Genomic DNA, 13,756 nt, shown 5'->3' with positions numbered 1-13,756 from the left:
AACAAATCTAAATTGGGAAAATAACAAAAATGAGCTAAGGAAATAAATAAACAAAGGAAAAAGAAACAGAAGAAAGAAAGAACATGAAGAAAAGAATTAAAAATGAAAAACTAGAAAGAGGAAAAGGAAAGAAGAAATACGACTAGGAAGAAGGAAATGTGAATAGACGAAAGAAAGAAAGAAAGAAAGAAAGAAAGAAAAAAAGAAAGAAAGAAAAAAAGAAAAAAAGAAAGAAAGAAAGAAAGAAAGAAAGAAAGAAAGGAGACTGTGAAGTCTAGCAAACGTGGTCAGGTGGAAGAAAGGGAACAAAGGGAGGAAAGGGAAGAAAGGATGGAAAGAAGCAAACACGGGAAGAGGAAAGAGGAACAGATTGTCTGTCTTATTAAAGACGGCAGGCAGGAGGACAAGAAAGACGGCAGCATGTGTTGACAGCAAAGACGCTCGTTAACAAGCTGAACAAGCGTGGACTCAAACAACGTCCCGACTGATTGGGGCCTCAGAATTGATGCTGATGGCGTCGCCTTCTCCCCGCGGCAACGAGACTCCTCCCTTCAACTTCCATGACCCCCATCGGTTTGTTGGAGATCGTGTTGCCCTTTTTTAGCGCACTGTGCTCTCTTTCTGTCTTGTCCGCTTCTGTCTTCCTCCGCCATGACGGTGTTCTCCCTCACTCCTCTGCTTCCTGTTCCCATCCCCCCCTCACTTCCGGATATTGGACGGGGCCAAAGGGTCTTGGCCTCACCTGATGGCAGATCTCATGGATGACCACCATGGTCAGCTCCATGCGGTAGGACGAGGATGACACGTCGGCGTCCAGCAGGATCTTCTGCTCCACAAAGACGCTAAGGCCCCAGTTCTCCATGGCGGCGTACGGATGCTTGGGCACCGCCAGCAGGTCTGAGGGCAAAAAGACAGGCCGTCAACCAGGATGTGGACACCCGTCAGAGAAGGAAGTGGATGTAGCAGCTAAAGCGTCATGAAAAAGCCACCGTGACCAAAATGCAAAATGAAGCAATAAAGGTAAAAATGATTTCACGACCGCCATCTTTCAGCCAAGTCATGATGACATTTCCACCAGCGACTTTTTACCGCAGCGCTTTCGCCAGCTGTCAATCAGCGGCGTCGGCGACTAACCAGCGGTAGAACTAACCACTAACGCTGCGTGACAAAAAGCAAACAAGAGTTCAGTTACCACGGAAACAAAGTTCTGTCACGCAGCCAACCACAAGCTGGCGTTTGCCTCTGAGGAGACGTGTGATTGGTTAATTTCCCGCACGACTGAGCCGGCGCTGACAGCTGATTGGCTAGCGGGCGGGATATGCTAATGAAACTCATTCACTTGCGGTGCACATGCAAATGAGGTTTAAGGTGGAATATGCAAATGAGACATTAAAGGAATTAGACGTTGAAGACTGAACTGAAGTGAAACCAATCTTACTGCAGTGACACGCACACACACACACACACACACACACACTTTCAGAGCGTGCTTGGTCTCATGTGATTCACCTGAATGGTGCCTGAGGCGTCTTGTCTGCACAAGAAGACAAGTGCACACATTCTCTGAGTCTTTGTGACGGAGACAAAGACAGCCAGCTACCTCACTCACACACACACACACACACACACACAAGGTGACAATGGCATGTTGCTGAAAATAGCTGAAAGGTCTATTTTTGTCATGTGTGTGAAGGACAGTCAGAGGACCGTGACCAACATGAGTCACACGTGTTGCCAGGAGGAGCCACCAGGGGGCGGTGCAAGGAGCTGTTTGATGATGCATAATGAGAGTTGTCATCAAGTTGCTGTTGTGTGTCTATTCTTTTTCCACAAATTGTTCCCTCCATCTGCTTCCTGGCGTCGCACCTTCTGTCTCGCTCAAGTGTTTGCCTCCCAGTTGCTGCGACGACTGCAGATAGCTTTGTCAACAGCCTCTCCGCTGCTGCGAAGTCTGCAAGCCGGGTGTGCTTTGACCCCCGTGTGCAAGGTGTAAGAGTCGTATTGGACTTGACCGTGGAAGAGAGGAGATGGAGTTCATGCTGGTTTGTCCTTGGGGGCCTGCGAGGGGGCTCATTACCAAGATGTGTGCTGAAGTACTGTCCGGTGGCGTCCATGGGGCTCCAGGCTGAACCACTTCTGTCTCTAATAATCTTAAGTGAGCTGAAAGTGTGACTGCAGCCTGCAGACACAACACAAAGACCACACTCTCATCAATTAGCTCTTATTTTAGGACGGGAGAAGAGCGCACACACCTGACAGCTGCCTGGGGGATAATGCTGGAGTGTAGCATGTTGGGGTTAGCATGCATGGTTAGCATGTGCTGGTTTCCACCAATATTAGCATGCGATGGCTAACATGTAAGGTTAGAATATAATAGTTGACATGTTGTAGTTAGTCGTATAAATGGTTAGCTTGTGGTGCTTAGCAGCTATGCTTAAGAGGTTGTGGTTATCTATAGTTAGGATGTACTGGTTAGCACACATTGTTAGCATGCAGTGGTTAGCATTCTTGGTTAGAATGTTGTAGTTAGCAATATTGTCAGCATGTAGTGGTTAGAATGACGTGGTGAGCAATGTTGCTGGGATGTGGTTGTTAGCATGCATGATTAGTTTGTGGTGGTTAGCATGCATGGTTAGTATTCAGTGATTAGCATGCATGGGTACAATACAGTGGTTAGCGATACTGCTAGCATGTTGTAGTTAGCCTTATGCATGGTTACCTTGTGATGATTAGCATGCATCGTTAAGATATAGTGATTACCATGTATTTTTAGCATATACTGGTTAGCATATGGTGGATTCCATCAATGTTAGTATGTGGTGGTTAGCATGTATGGTTGAAATGTAGTGGTTAGCAAGCATAGTAAGAGTATAGTTAGTAACATTCTAGCATGTTGTAGTTACCGTTATGCATGGTTAGCTTGTAGTGGTTAGCATGTGTGGTTAAGATATATTGTTGGCATCTATAGTTAAGATGTAGCATGAATGTTCGCTTCTGTGGTTAGCAATGTTGCTGGCATGTGGTCACTTGCATGCATGGTTGGCATGTAGTGGTTTGCATGTTGTGGTTCACAACCATGGTTAGCATGTAGTGGTTAAAATGTAAGGCTGGCAATATTGTTAGCATGTGGTGGTTATCCACCACGAGTAGCATGTGGTAGTTTCCATGAAGGTTAGCATGCATGATTACAGTGTAATTGTTAGCTCGCGTAGATAGCGTGTAGTGGTTAACATGCATGATTAGCATGTAGTGGTTAGCATATACGTTGAATGTGCAATGTCTGCGTGGTTTGGTGACTTTGGGAAGATTAGCGTGAAAGTGGTGTTTGATGGGTTTGTCTTTGTTTTCCTCCGATGTGTAACTAATGGACGCACTTTTACTTCTTTGTTTCCTTCTACTGCTGCCTTCTTTCCTTTTTCAACTCGCACAGACGATCCCAAGAGAACAACCCGCAGAGACGTGCTTACCCCCGCACACACCCTGCTTTATGTGTGTGGATCAGCATGGAGGAATCACATGACAAAAGACTGCAGAAGCGGTTCTAATTGTCCAGGCTGACCACAGTGGACGTTTTTCTGACACATCCTAATTGGATCAGCGCACGTGTCCTAATGTGTCCATTCAGCCGTGCAGGAGGACACGAACCAGCGCCGCAGGATCGATTGGCGCAGGCACGTCTTGTTCCGCATCACGTCTGTGTTGAAGACGACTCTTTTGGACGTGGACTTGAACAGGGACCTCATTTGGACAAGTTGAAGACATGTTGGAGACTTTATGTAGAACCTTCCACACTTTGCTGACTTTGATTGCCTTTGACAGCAGATGGGCAGTCACCAGAGACGTTGCCATGGCAACAGATGCTGAGCCAAGACAGGTCAACCAGATCTGAACTCTTGAGTGTGTGAGGTGCTACCGATGTCCACCTACAGGTGTCACTGTGGAGGAGGAGTCTTCACCAGCTTTTATGCAAAGTAGCAACATGAGAACGTCCAAATGTGTTGTACTACTTGTAGCAGTAGAACATCTTTGCTTTGGTTCGGATCCATCTTTGATGTGGTTAAGAAAGGCAAACAGCTGACTGGCCCGCAGCTCTGAGTGTGTGTGTGTTTTGCTTAAGTCCATCTGTTGTTGCGTGTCAGCCCAAGGCGGACAGACAACAAGAGTAAAGGCGGCATGTAGGTGTGTGCGCGTGCGTGCACGCCACTCCTCGGGCGCCGCTGTCTGTGCTTCTCTGCGGATCCCAGATGGAGCCAGAACTCTACAGAACACATCAGTCCACTTGGCGTGCTCTCACACACACTGACTCCTATTGTGCAGGCAGGCGGATCACCTGAGCTGCCACGCTCCGCTGAGCTGCTCGCTCGTTACGACACCGACGCCCAGCCAACATTCCTGATGGTTATGATGATTGTATCCGTCTGATTTGGAGCGTTTATGAATGCTAACGTGTTTCCATGGTGTTTACCATCAACGAGACTTTGCTGACTCCTACGGTTTGTGTTGCCGCTACAGTGGAGTCCATGTGGTCCCTCTGTGCTCCTCGGGGGAGAAGGCCGGCCGGACTGACAACAGATGGCGCCCGGCGGCTCTGGGACCTCGCACACATCAAGCGAGAAAGGAGCCAGGCCAAGGCCGCATGTCAACATCAGTGCGCTCGCTCGTGCGGACGTGGGCCGACGCGGGCGCAAGTGCGTGCACACAGATGGAGGAGAGCATCAACACCTGCTAACATCTGCTGATGTCAAGTCTGAGGAGGCAAACGAAGACAGCCGCGCTGTTAGCATGTAGCTATGCTAACAGGCCACTGCTCTCATGACTGATCTGATTGACAGCTGACGCTCCTAAAGGTCAGAAAATAAATGTCACCCCCCCGTCAGACTAACAGGACAGACCGTCCCGGTCTGGACTCACAGTCCTCACTTTGGCTCCACCCACCACACACAACAGAGGCGGGCCCACTTTGCTGTGACGCCCAGCTGAGGACGTGTCCAGGCTGCTTACCTAGCTTAGGCAGTGAGTACTGGACCTTGAAGTAGTCCTGGTAGAATCCCAGCAGCCTCTTGGTGATGTGCAGCGCATAGTCCCCCGCCCCGCTGGCAATGGCGTCCGGACGTGCGTACAAACGGATCTGAGGGAAGAGAAGAGGAGTGAACTTTCTCTGGCATCAATAAAGACAGATCGTCAACAATGCAGCCAGATGTGGAAGCTACGAGGTCGACGAGCACCATGTGACTCATCGCTGCCTTCCGCTCAGCGAGCATCATGTGAGCAGATGTGTGGCCCACATGTGCAACACACATGGTGATCAATAATCCATACTTCCTGGTCACGTGACTGGCCTCATTGTTGCCGTGATGGAACATGAACCACAGAACTGCCTCAATTCATGCACTTCCATACTTTATACTATCATGCAGAAGTGCTGAAGTATTTGACTGCACAAGTATGCAGAAGTACATGGATGCATATATTTACATTTAGTATACATGCCTAAGTATGGACATCCATTCTTAGACTTGACATTGCAGTGAGTGCAGTGCATACTTACACCGAGCATTTAGCATGATTGTATGCACTTCCATACATCCACTTAACATTTTGAGCGTATAAGTACTATATACAGTACACGTACGATGCATACTTATATTCAGCATTGTGAATGCATCAGTGTGCATAACATGCATTAGTATGGACTTCCATACTTACATGTAACAGTTTGAGTGCACATATAATTTGTGGAAGTGTCTACTTACACTTAGCATTTTGAGTGCATAAGTTTACAAGTATGGATTTGCAAACGTATAGTTAGCATTTAGAGTGCATGAGTATGCATAAGTGCACAAGTATGGACTTCCATACAACCACTTAGCATTCTGAGTGCACAAGTGCATACATGCACACATACTTACACTTTGCATTTTGCACTGAGCGTTTCGAATGGATCAATATGCATAAGAGCGGTAAGTATAGACTTAAGTATATACTTACACATAACATTTTGAGTACATATGTACGTAAGGGTAGGTGTGTAGTGCATACTTAGTTATCATTTTACATTTAGCATTTTACACTTAGCACATACTGTAGCACTTTGAGTGCTACAAGTCAAGTCAAGTACAGACTTGACTTCCAAACTTACACATAACATTTTGAGTGCATAAGAAAATGTGCATAAGTGCATACTTACATTTAGCATTTTCTATCTTACACTGAGCACTTGGAGTGCAGAAGTATGCATAAGTATGGACTTCCACACTTACACGTGCATATTATACTGAGCACTTGTCATTTTGTGTGCATAAGTGCACAAGTATGCACGCAAAATGCTAAGTGTCCGGATGGAAGCGCGCAAATTGAGAGAAACGCAACATCGAAAGCCTTCATCGCAAACTAAAAGGTCACTTATCGTCGCCATGGCAACAAGATGTCTCTGTCTTTCCTGAGTTGTGAAGAGACGTTCCACTTAAGCAGAGATTGTCTTCGAGACAATTGCTCCGGTGAGGATGACGAGAGCAGTAGCCATTGAGGAAATGAGCATTCTCTGTCCACCAATAAACACATGGAACTGCGTCCAGCCCCGCCCTTTTAGAAGCCCCTCAACCAGTGTCTCCTAGAGATTTATTTTCACAACTAAAGCCAAGAGGTCAAGCCGAAGCACCCCGTTTACTTATCTCCCCTCGCTCGCCTGGCGCCGTTGGCTTTGATGGACAGTTTAGTGACTGATAGCGGCAACGTGTCCGCATCGGACGTCTACGTTGCGACAGCCAGGAAAAGAGCCGACAAGAGCATCAACATGCCACTCACAGGGGTCAGAAGTCAACAACTAACCAGTAAACACACAACGCCCACAATTACAATGGAAAACGCTGACACTAGGAAGTCGATTCCAGGAAGTGGAAACGGCCATAAAAACACCTGCTTTTCACACTCTAATAAAGCCTGCATGACACTACACCAGCTCACTCCTCCCCCTCAAAGCCATCCTGCGTCGCCGGCATTGACATCCAACCATTTTGGATCAACATTTCAGAGAGAAAACACACAAATGGGGGTTTTCCCACCCCCCCCAAAAAATATTTTTTGACCAAAAATTTGCAAATTTGAGAGGATATGAATGCTGAAAAGCAAATATATAGGGATCCACCGTATTGCTATAATATACTGTGATGTATCAGGAGTATCCAAAGTGCAGCCCTGGGACCATTTGTGGCGCACTGTTTTTTTTATTTATATATATATTTTTTATTTAAAAACATAATAAAAAAACAACAATCACAGCCAAAAAATAATTATATATATTATATTATTATTATTATATAAGTAATAATTATTATAAATAATAATTATCAGTAATTTTGCGAGAATAAAGTCAAAACATTGAGAGAAAAAAATAGTTTGATAAACAAACAAATCTCTATAAAGTTTGGGGAAAATTGGGTTGGCAATAAAGTCCAAATATGGAATAAAAGCATCATTTAGGAAGATTATTTAAGAATAAAGTTTAAATATGTGGGGGGGGGAGCAAGTTGCTTCCAGAGCAATCAGTGATAAGTGAGTCAATATTAATACATTTAATATTTTGGCAGTTTGAGCATAGGAAAGCTGTTTATGACTTTCCAAACACAGGTTTTAACATTATTAGAGCTCTGCAGACATGAAATAACACCCCAACAGTCTTTTACTTTTACACTCCAAACTTCAAGGGGACCTATGATGCTTTACCATTTTTCTGACCTATAAATGGAGTTACAATGTTGTATTCTAGTGTTAAACCATGCCAAAGTTTCAGATCATGAGGGTTGCGCATTTGGAAGTGAGCCCTGAAAGAAGTTTGGGATGGCTCTGAATGGCTTTTTATGACACAGGCTCTCTGTGAAATCACAAGGAGCCGGGCTTCCATATATGGGCATGTAGGTCAGATACTCTCTAGGACTGCCCACCCCACTGCTCTACTTCGCTGTTTACGGTTCTTAGCTATGGCTCCCAGGAAATCTTTCTAAGAGGAAAGCTAAAGCAAAAGTGGTTGAAGTTGGTGATTCCCGGCAAGAGAAAAACATTTTCATCTGTTAACAACATTTCACACGGGATTGTTTTTGTAAACATGAACGTGAAATATCTGCCAAACTGTTGCTGAAGCCAGAAGCAGCGCCCTCTTGCCGGGAAAGGTGCATTCATGTCGAACACACGATGCCCACACTTATTAAATGCAGACCTAGATTCATACACGATAAGTCAGGGGTCTCCTACAAATAGACCATGAGCTGCCAGTAGCTCCTAAACACTTCTCAAGTAGCTCTCCAAAAGCTTAATTCATTTATTATCCACTCCTATACCCACCATATTACAAAGTGAGGTTCTGCGGTGGTTCAGAAGTACATACTTGGGAGTGTGACCAGTGCATGCTCGGAGGCGGGCTGTGGGTGGAATAAATTCCGTTTTGGAAATACAGCTGGAATATGTGCAGATTCTGGAAGTTCCTAGAAAGTTTTCTGTGCGGATTATGGTGTGTAGTTAGGAGCACTTACCACTTCCACACGGAAACAAGAGGAGAAGCCTTTTTTCACGGCATGTTGGCATATCTCCATGCAGTGTGGACGTTAAAGTCATCTAATGTCATGATGCCCAGTGACCACAAGACAACATATAACTTTTTCAATATTTCTTGACTTGTAAATGGCCATTGCCCACCACGAAACAGAGATGATTTATGAGTATATAATTTTTTTAAACTACAAAACGTCTTAGCATAGCTTGTAAATAATATCAAATATATAATAATAATATCAAAAGCAGCCCTTGCGGCCTTTCATTTTAAACCATGTCAGCCTCACTGGAAAAAATTTAGACACCCCTGTGTACTCCAACCTGCCTCCTACAGTGCACGTTTGTGTGTGTGTGTGAGAGAGAAAGCGAGAGCTTGACAAAGGAGAACAAAAGAGATTTATCATTCAATTCATTTGTCACATAATGAAGTCGTTTGTCTCTCACAGCTTTGCTTCTGTTGATGCTGCACACACACACACACACACACACAGGGTTGCCTGCAGGCGCTAACAAGACATTGCATATGAGAGTGATACTGCTACTGAGAAGACTTCCTCCTCAAACACACTCACTCCCTGCAAACATTTAGTGAAATGGTCACATGACCCTATTCATGCTCTGGTAGCAACATGACCTCCACCAAGGCAAGGCTCCAACCACCAGGGCAGGTTTGTGTGTGTGAGGGAAGATGGATGAGGTGTCATTACACTGACAGAAACAATCATAGGAGAAACAAGGTCGAGCACGTCCTTGTCCTGGTATTACAATAAAATTATATGTCTGTGTGTGTGTGTATTGTGGGCGGGGGGGGGGGTCATTGATACAAGTTGTGTGTTGCAAGTCAGAGTGCAAATGGACGCTGACGCTACACAATCAGCAGAAAAACATCAGCGCCTTGGAGCGCCACCAACGAGCCGCAGCTGGCGTGGCTTGGCGAGTGCTAACGCAGCGCAGCTGTGACCGAGGAGGAAGTCACACGCGTGGAGGAACTTGATGAGCTCATCTCTCAAGACGGCCCCAAAACAACAACAACAACAAAGCTCAGCCTCACCCGTGAAGAACCCACACTCGCCTTCCCCGCATCAGCTTCGCATCACACGACGCTAAGATGGCGACTCACCGTCACGCCGCTGTCGCTGTGTGTCTCCCTGTAGGTGAAATTGCACAGGGCCCAGGCCAGGTAGTACGTGGACATGCGCGGCGTGCGGGCGAAACGCCGCGTCAGCAGGCCGTCCTCCGCCGGCCTGCTGCTCTCCACAGGCATGTTTGACAAAGACGTGTACTGAGCGTCATGACGCAGGCTCAGCGAGAAGGTGGCCTTGTAGATGGGCTCGTCGAAGCATGGGAAGGCCTTCCTGGCATGCGTCGGGCTGAACTGGGTCACGGCCAGGTAGCTGGGGTGGGCATAAACAGGAAGTGGAGGTCAAACAAGGAGTGGGGAAGAAAGAACGAGACTTTGGTGAGAGGAAATCACACAGAAAAGATAATCTTTGAATCCTAATGTGTGTGCGTGCTATAGCTTTACGAGGAAGCTGCTGACTCGGCCAAGAAAGGGGTGGGGCTTCATGGCTCATGTTTCGGAGGAGGGGCATCAATAACATCATAGTGGTGGATCACGACTCCGAGAAGGTTCCATTCAGAACAAAGTAGCTAAAAGTATCAGATTTGATTTCATTTGAGGCTCTGGTGTCATGCGATCACTTCCGTCATCAAGTGTGTGTGTGTGCGTGTGTTTGTGTGGGCAAGGATTCATTTTGTCACCTAAAGTAGTGAAAAAAGCTGTGCTTCTGCTGCATCGCTGCTAATCCTCAAGCTAAAACACACACACACCACATGTGTGAACACGCTTGATAAGAATGGTGTTTGTAGCTAATGACAGTGTGGACTATATATATATATGTGTGTGTGTGTGTGTGTATTGATCCAGTATCGAAACGAGAGCAGTCAGCAGTGAAGCGAGGACCACTGAGGATCTGAACTAATGCGGAACATCACAGCAGGAGAACATAAAGCACCTTCAATCTTCTCCTCTGCACATTTATTATACATACATCACTTAGCATTCAGCAGCAGCTAATGCTAACAACATCCTTCATTCCAAACTACAACCAAGGAAGTGTTGCCCTTTTATGGGCGTGATGCTACTGCCCTGACTAATCAGAAGATTTCCTTCAAGTCTAAAAATGTATCAGTGTGTTTTGCCAGGCTTCAGCAGACTTATATATAAATACATAGGGTGTGCGTGTGTGTGTGAGAGGTAATCAATGATGTGGATGTGAAGTGTGACCTTTTCCACAGCAACCACCTGCTGCAGCTCCACTGTGTGTGTGTGTGTGTCTGTGTGTGTACGTGCACATACTGCCTCTCGCCCTGCAGCATGTACGAGCTCCTGAAGAATCCCAGAAGCTCGTCCTCGATAGCGGCGTCGAAGGTGATGTTGAGTCGGTAGCTCCTGTTAGCTTTTAGCTCTCGGTGCAGGACCACCACGTACATTTGATTGGCCGGGAAGGGGAAGTGGCGGTGGATGCGGATGGCTCCACCCCCAGGCCTGCTGGCGGCACGGCCGCCGGCCACGCCCTCCGTCGTCACAGACACACGCTCCACCTGGGTGAAACAGGAAGTGACCGGTGACTGCTAACGCTAATGCTAACCAACAAAACAAGACCTTCACAGCCAGAGGGCGTGTTACTCTTACTGAAATTGACCTTTGACCTCACCGAAGCTGCTGTCACATTAGCCAGACGCTCCTGGGGGTCTAATTAGGATGTTTCAGCATCATTCGCCCCCCAGGAAGCTCAAAAATAACCATAGCAGCAACATGCTATAACACAGGATAACAGTGGAAGGGGGTAGGCCTGTGCAGAGACCACACCCCCATAAATATTTTTGTCCATGTGACCAAACCGAAAGTGATGAGCAAACATGGCTTATGGTGGGTACCTGGAGACGGTCCGCATGCAGCACGATGACTCTGGTGGTATTGAGGCACTCGATGTCGATGCTGACCTCGCCAGAGAAGGTGAAGTTGTCCATGCAAATGGCGAGGACAATGTCGTAGTGACGTGGCCTCAGTGAGCCCGGCAGACGCGACCTCCGCCATGGTTGCCCCGCCTCCTCCTCCCCCCTGTCCCACACCCTCTCCCCTCTGCTGCCGTTCGACTTGGGCGACACCCCCGGGCCCCGGGAACCCGAATCCCCCGCTCCCACCGGCGCCTCATCTGGGCCCACGCACTCCTCGAAGCGCACGCCAAGCACCACAGCGACCACAGTGACCACAATGAGGGTGAGGATGGACAGGGCGAAGGCGAGCACCAGGCGCTTGTGCACGGTCATGTGACGCTCGCTGGTCCGAGGCCGCACCGCTACCGACTCCGCCCACTGCTCTGAGAGGCCACGGCCGTTGCGCATGGCGCCCGGGCTGCTGTCGTTCAGTCCCATGGAGATGGGCAACTTGACCTCTGACCTGCTCTCACTGGGGGAGGGCCCTCTCGCATTGGAGGGCACTCAAAGGACCAATCAGACGCCAGGAGGCGGTCTTAGCTCAAAGGATCAAAGCTGCTTTTGTCTGCTTTGAATATAAATATAAAAATATATTAATATATGTCAGTAAGATTTATGATACACATTAAATTGATTAATTGATGAAGCTGTAATAAATTGTACTACATTTTAATTGATAGGAGGCAATTAACACTAACATTAACATTAACTTAAGTGAGCGTTTCCCTCACGTGGAGTTGTCCATCCATGATCGGCCGCTGATGGCTTCCGTCCACAAGTCCAACAGAACCTTCGTCACGCTAAAGTCCACTCTCATTTCCGCAGAAAAGGCCGAACCAACGCGGTAATACGGATCCACCGAGCCGACACCACCAGAACATCCCGAACACACCAAAGTGAGCCCGGAGAGATAAAGCGGCTATGGGTTTCGGCGCCGCCGAGCTGTCGGTGCTCCGTTCGAGCTCCAGCAGATCCAGCAGGTCCGTTTCCACGCACGACAAAGTCTGTTGCAGAACCAGAGGAACCTTAGGAACCTTTCTGAGTGCTGCTCCTCGCTGCTTTCAGCCTCCGTGCACGCGGAGGGAGGAGGAGGACAAGATGATGAAGAGAGGAGGAGGAGGTCTCGTGCACACACAGCCCACTGATTGAGCTCGTGCTCGAAAGAAAAAAAAGGTTTCAACGTGCTACGGCTGAATTGAACCACACTAATCACGCGATTAGACTTTTAAAAAATAAAACAAGTCACGTGGTGCTCACCGATCAGTCACTTATACTTATATAGGCGTGGCCACCTGGTGTTGGAGAGGTGCAACGTCCAATCAGAGACACAGACACGTGACGCCCGCCGGAAACATCTATTGACTGATGACACACGTACACGCACATACACATCCACATGCACACGTACACATATGGTGCTAGAATGAAGGTCATGTTTTGGTCACGGGGTTGTTGTTTGATTCCCAGCTGTCACAAAGTGGTCGTCTTGGCTAACTGCTAACGAGCAAGAAGGCTGTAGTGCCCAATGCGGCCTCTAGAGGGCCTCACGGCACAACGCACGTACGCATACACATACAACTGCCAATTAGCGGTGTGTTTGAGCCAAGTGGATTAAGGTGGAAGACTCACTCACATTGCCATTATGATATATTTGTGTGCGTGTGAACAACGAAGCATGCCTGTCAGCATTTGCATTAAAAATACGTGGAGCGGGGAAAAACATTGGTTTGGCTCGTTTCTTGAAACAAGAATGACATTCTTAGAATAAAATGTACAAACCTCATTTCTCATTCAATTCATCAAATGACATGACATGAATGTCTCAATGTGTAGGTCCATCTCTGTAAATGATGTACAGCTAGCTAAGTACAGGTAGCTAAAACATGTTTTCGTTCATCAGCCTCTCTATGAATGCAAGTGTGAATGGCTGTTTGCCTATATGTACCCCGGGACTGGGACTTACTGAAACATTTGGAACTTCAAACAAAAATAATAAAGTGAAATAGGATGTTTTTCACCTGATCAAAAGTTTAAGACCACAGGCTATAAAAGCCAAAATCTGTTCCAAATTCTTATTTTCTGTCAGGCATTGACACGGTCATGCCCTCCTGATGGCTAAAGCTAAGAAGCTTTTTCTTCTTCAAGGTGGTGGGATGGTGGAGCTCCATAAGCCAGGCCTCTGGCAGCGTGCCATTGATGCTGAGGTTGGACA

The 13,756-nt window shown here is 47.0% G+C and overlaps 1 protein-coding gene across 5 annotated transcripts in view; it reads right to left on the bottom strand.

Annotated features, from left to right (window-relative positions):
* Nucleotides 1-13,350, bottom strand: part of LOC131125851 (thyrotropin-releasing hormone-degrading ectoenzyme-like) — a 29,311-nt gene extending 15,961 nt beyond the window's left edge. Inside the window, exons 1-6 of one of the 5 annotated variants that reach the window (XM_058067775.2) lie at nucleotides 12,276-12,789; nucleotides 11,485-12,112; nucleotides 10,904-11,148; nucleotides 9,665-9,938; nucleotides 5,002-5,128; nucleotides 743-897 (exon numbers count right to left, since the gene is read on the bottom strand). In XM_058067775.2, the coding sequence (XP_057923758.2) occupies nucleotides 743-897; nucleotides 5,002-5,128; nucleotides 9,665-9,938; nucleotides 10,904-11,148; nucleotides 11,485-11,982 (1,299 nt within the window). In that variant the 5' untranslated portion in view covers nucleotides 11,983-12,112; nucleotides 12,276-12,789. Of the gene's footprint in view, nucleotides 1-742; nucleotides 898-5,001; nucleotides 5,129-9,664; nucleotides 9,939-10,903; nucleotides 11,149-11,484; nucleotides 12,790-13,323 lie in introns of those variants that run through there. The other 4 variants (XM_058067776.2, XM_058067779.2, XM_058067774.2 and 1 more) reach the window with 4 other exon arrangements.
* Between the last annotated feature and the right edge of the window lie 406 nt (nucleotides 13,351-13,756).

Source organism: Doryrhamphus excisus, linkage group LG2 (assembly GCF_037039965.1).
Source record: "Doryrhamphus excisus strain RoL-2023G ecotype Guam linkage group LG2, RoL_Dexc_Guam_v1.1, whole genome shotgun sequence".
Taxonomy (NCBI): domain Eukaryota; kingdom Metazoa; phylum Chordata; class Actinopteri; order Syngnathiformes; family Syngnathidae; genus Doryrhamphus; species Doryrhamphus excisus.
The sequence above is the reverse complement of the archived record's forward strand: the minus strand, read 5'-3'. Positions and strand labels throughout refer to the sequence as shown.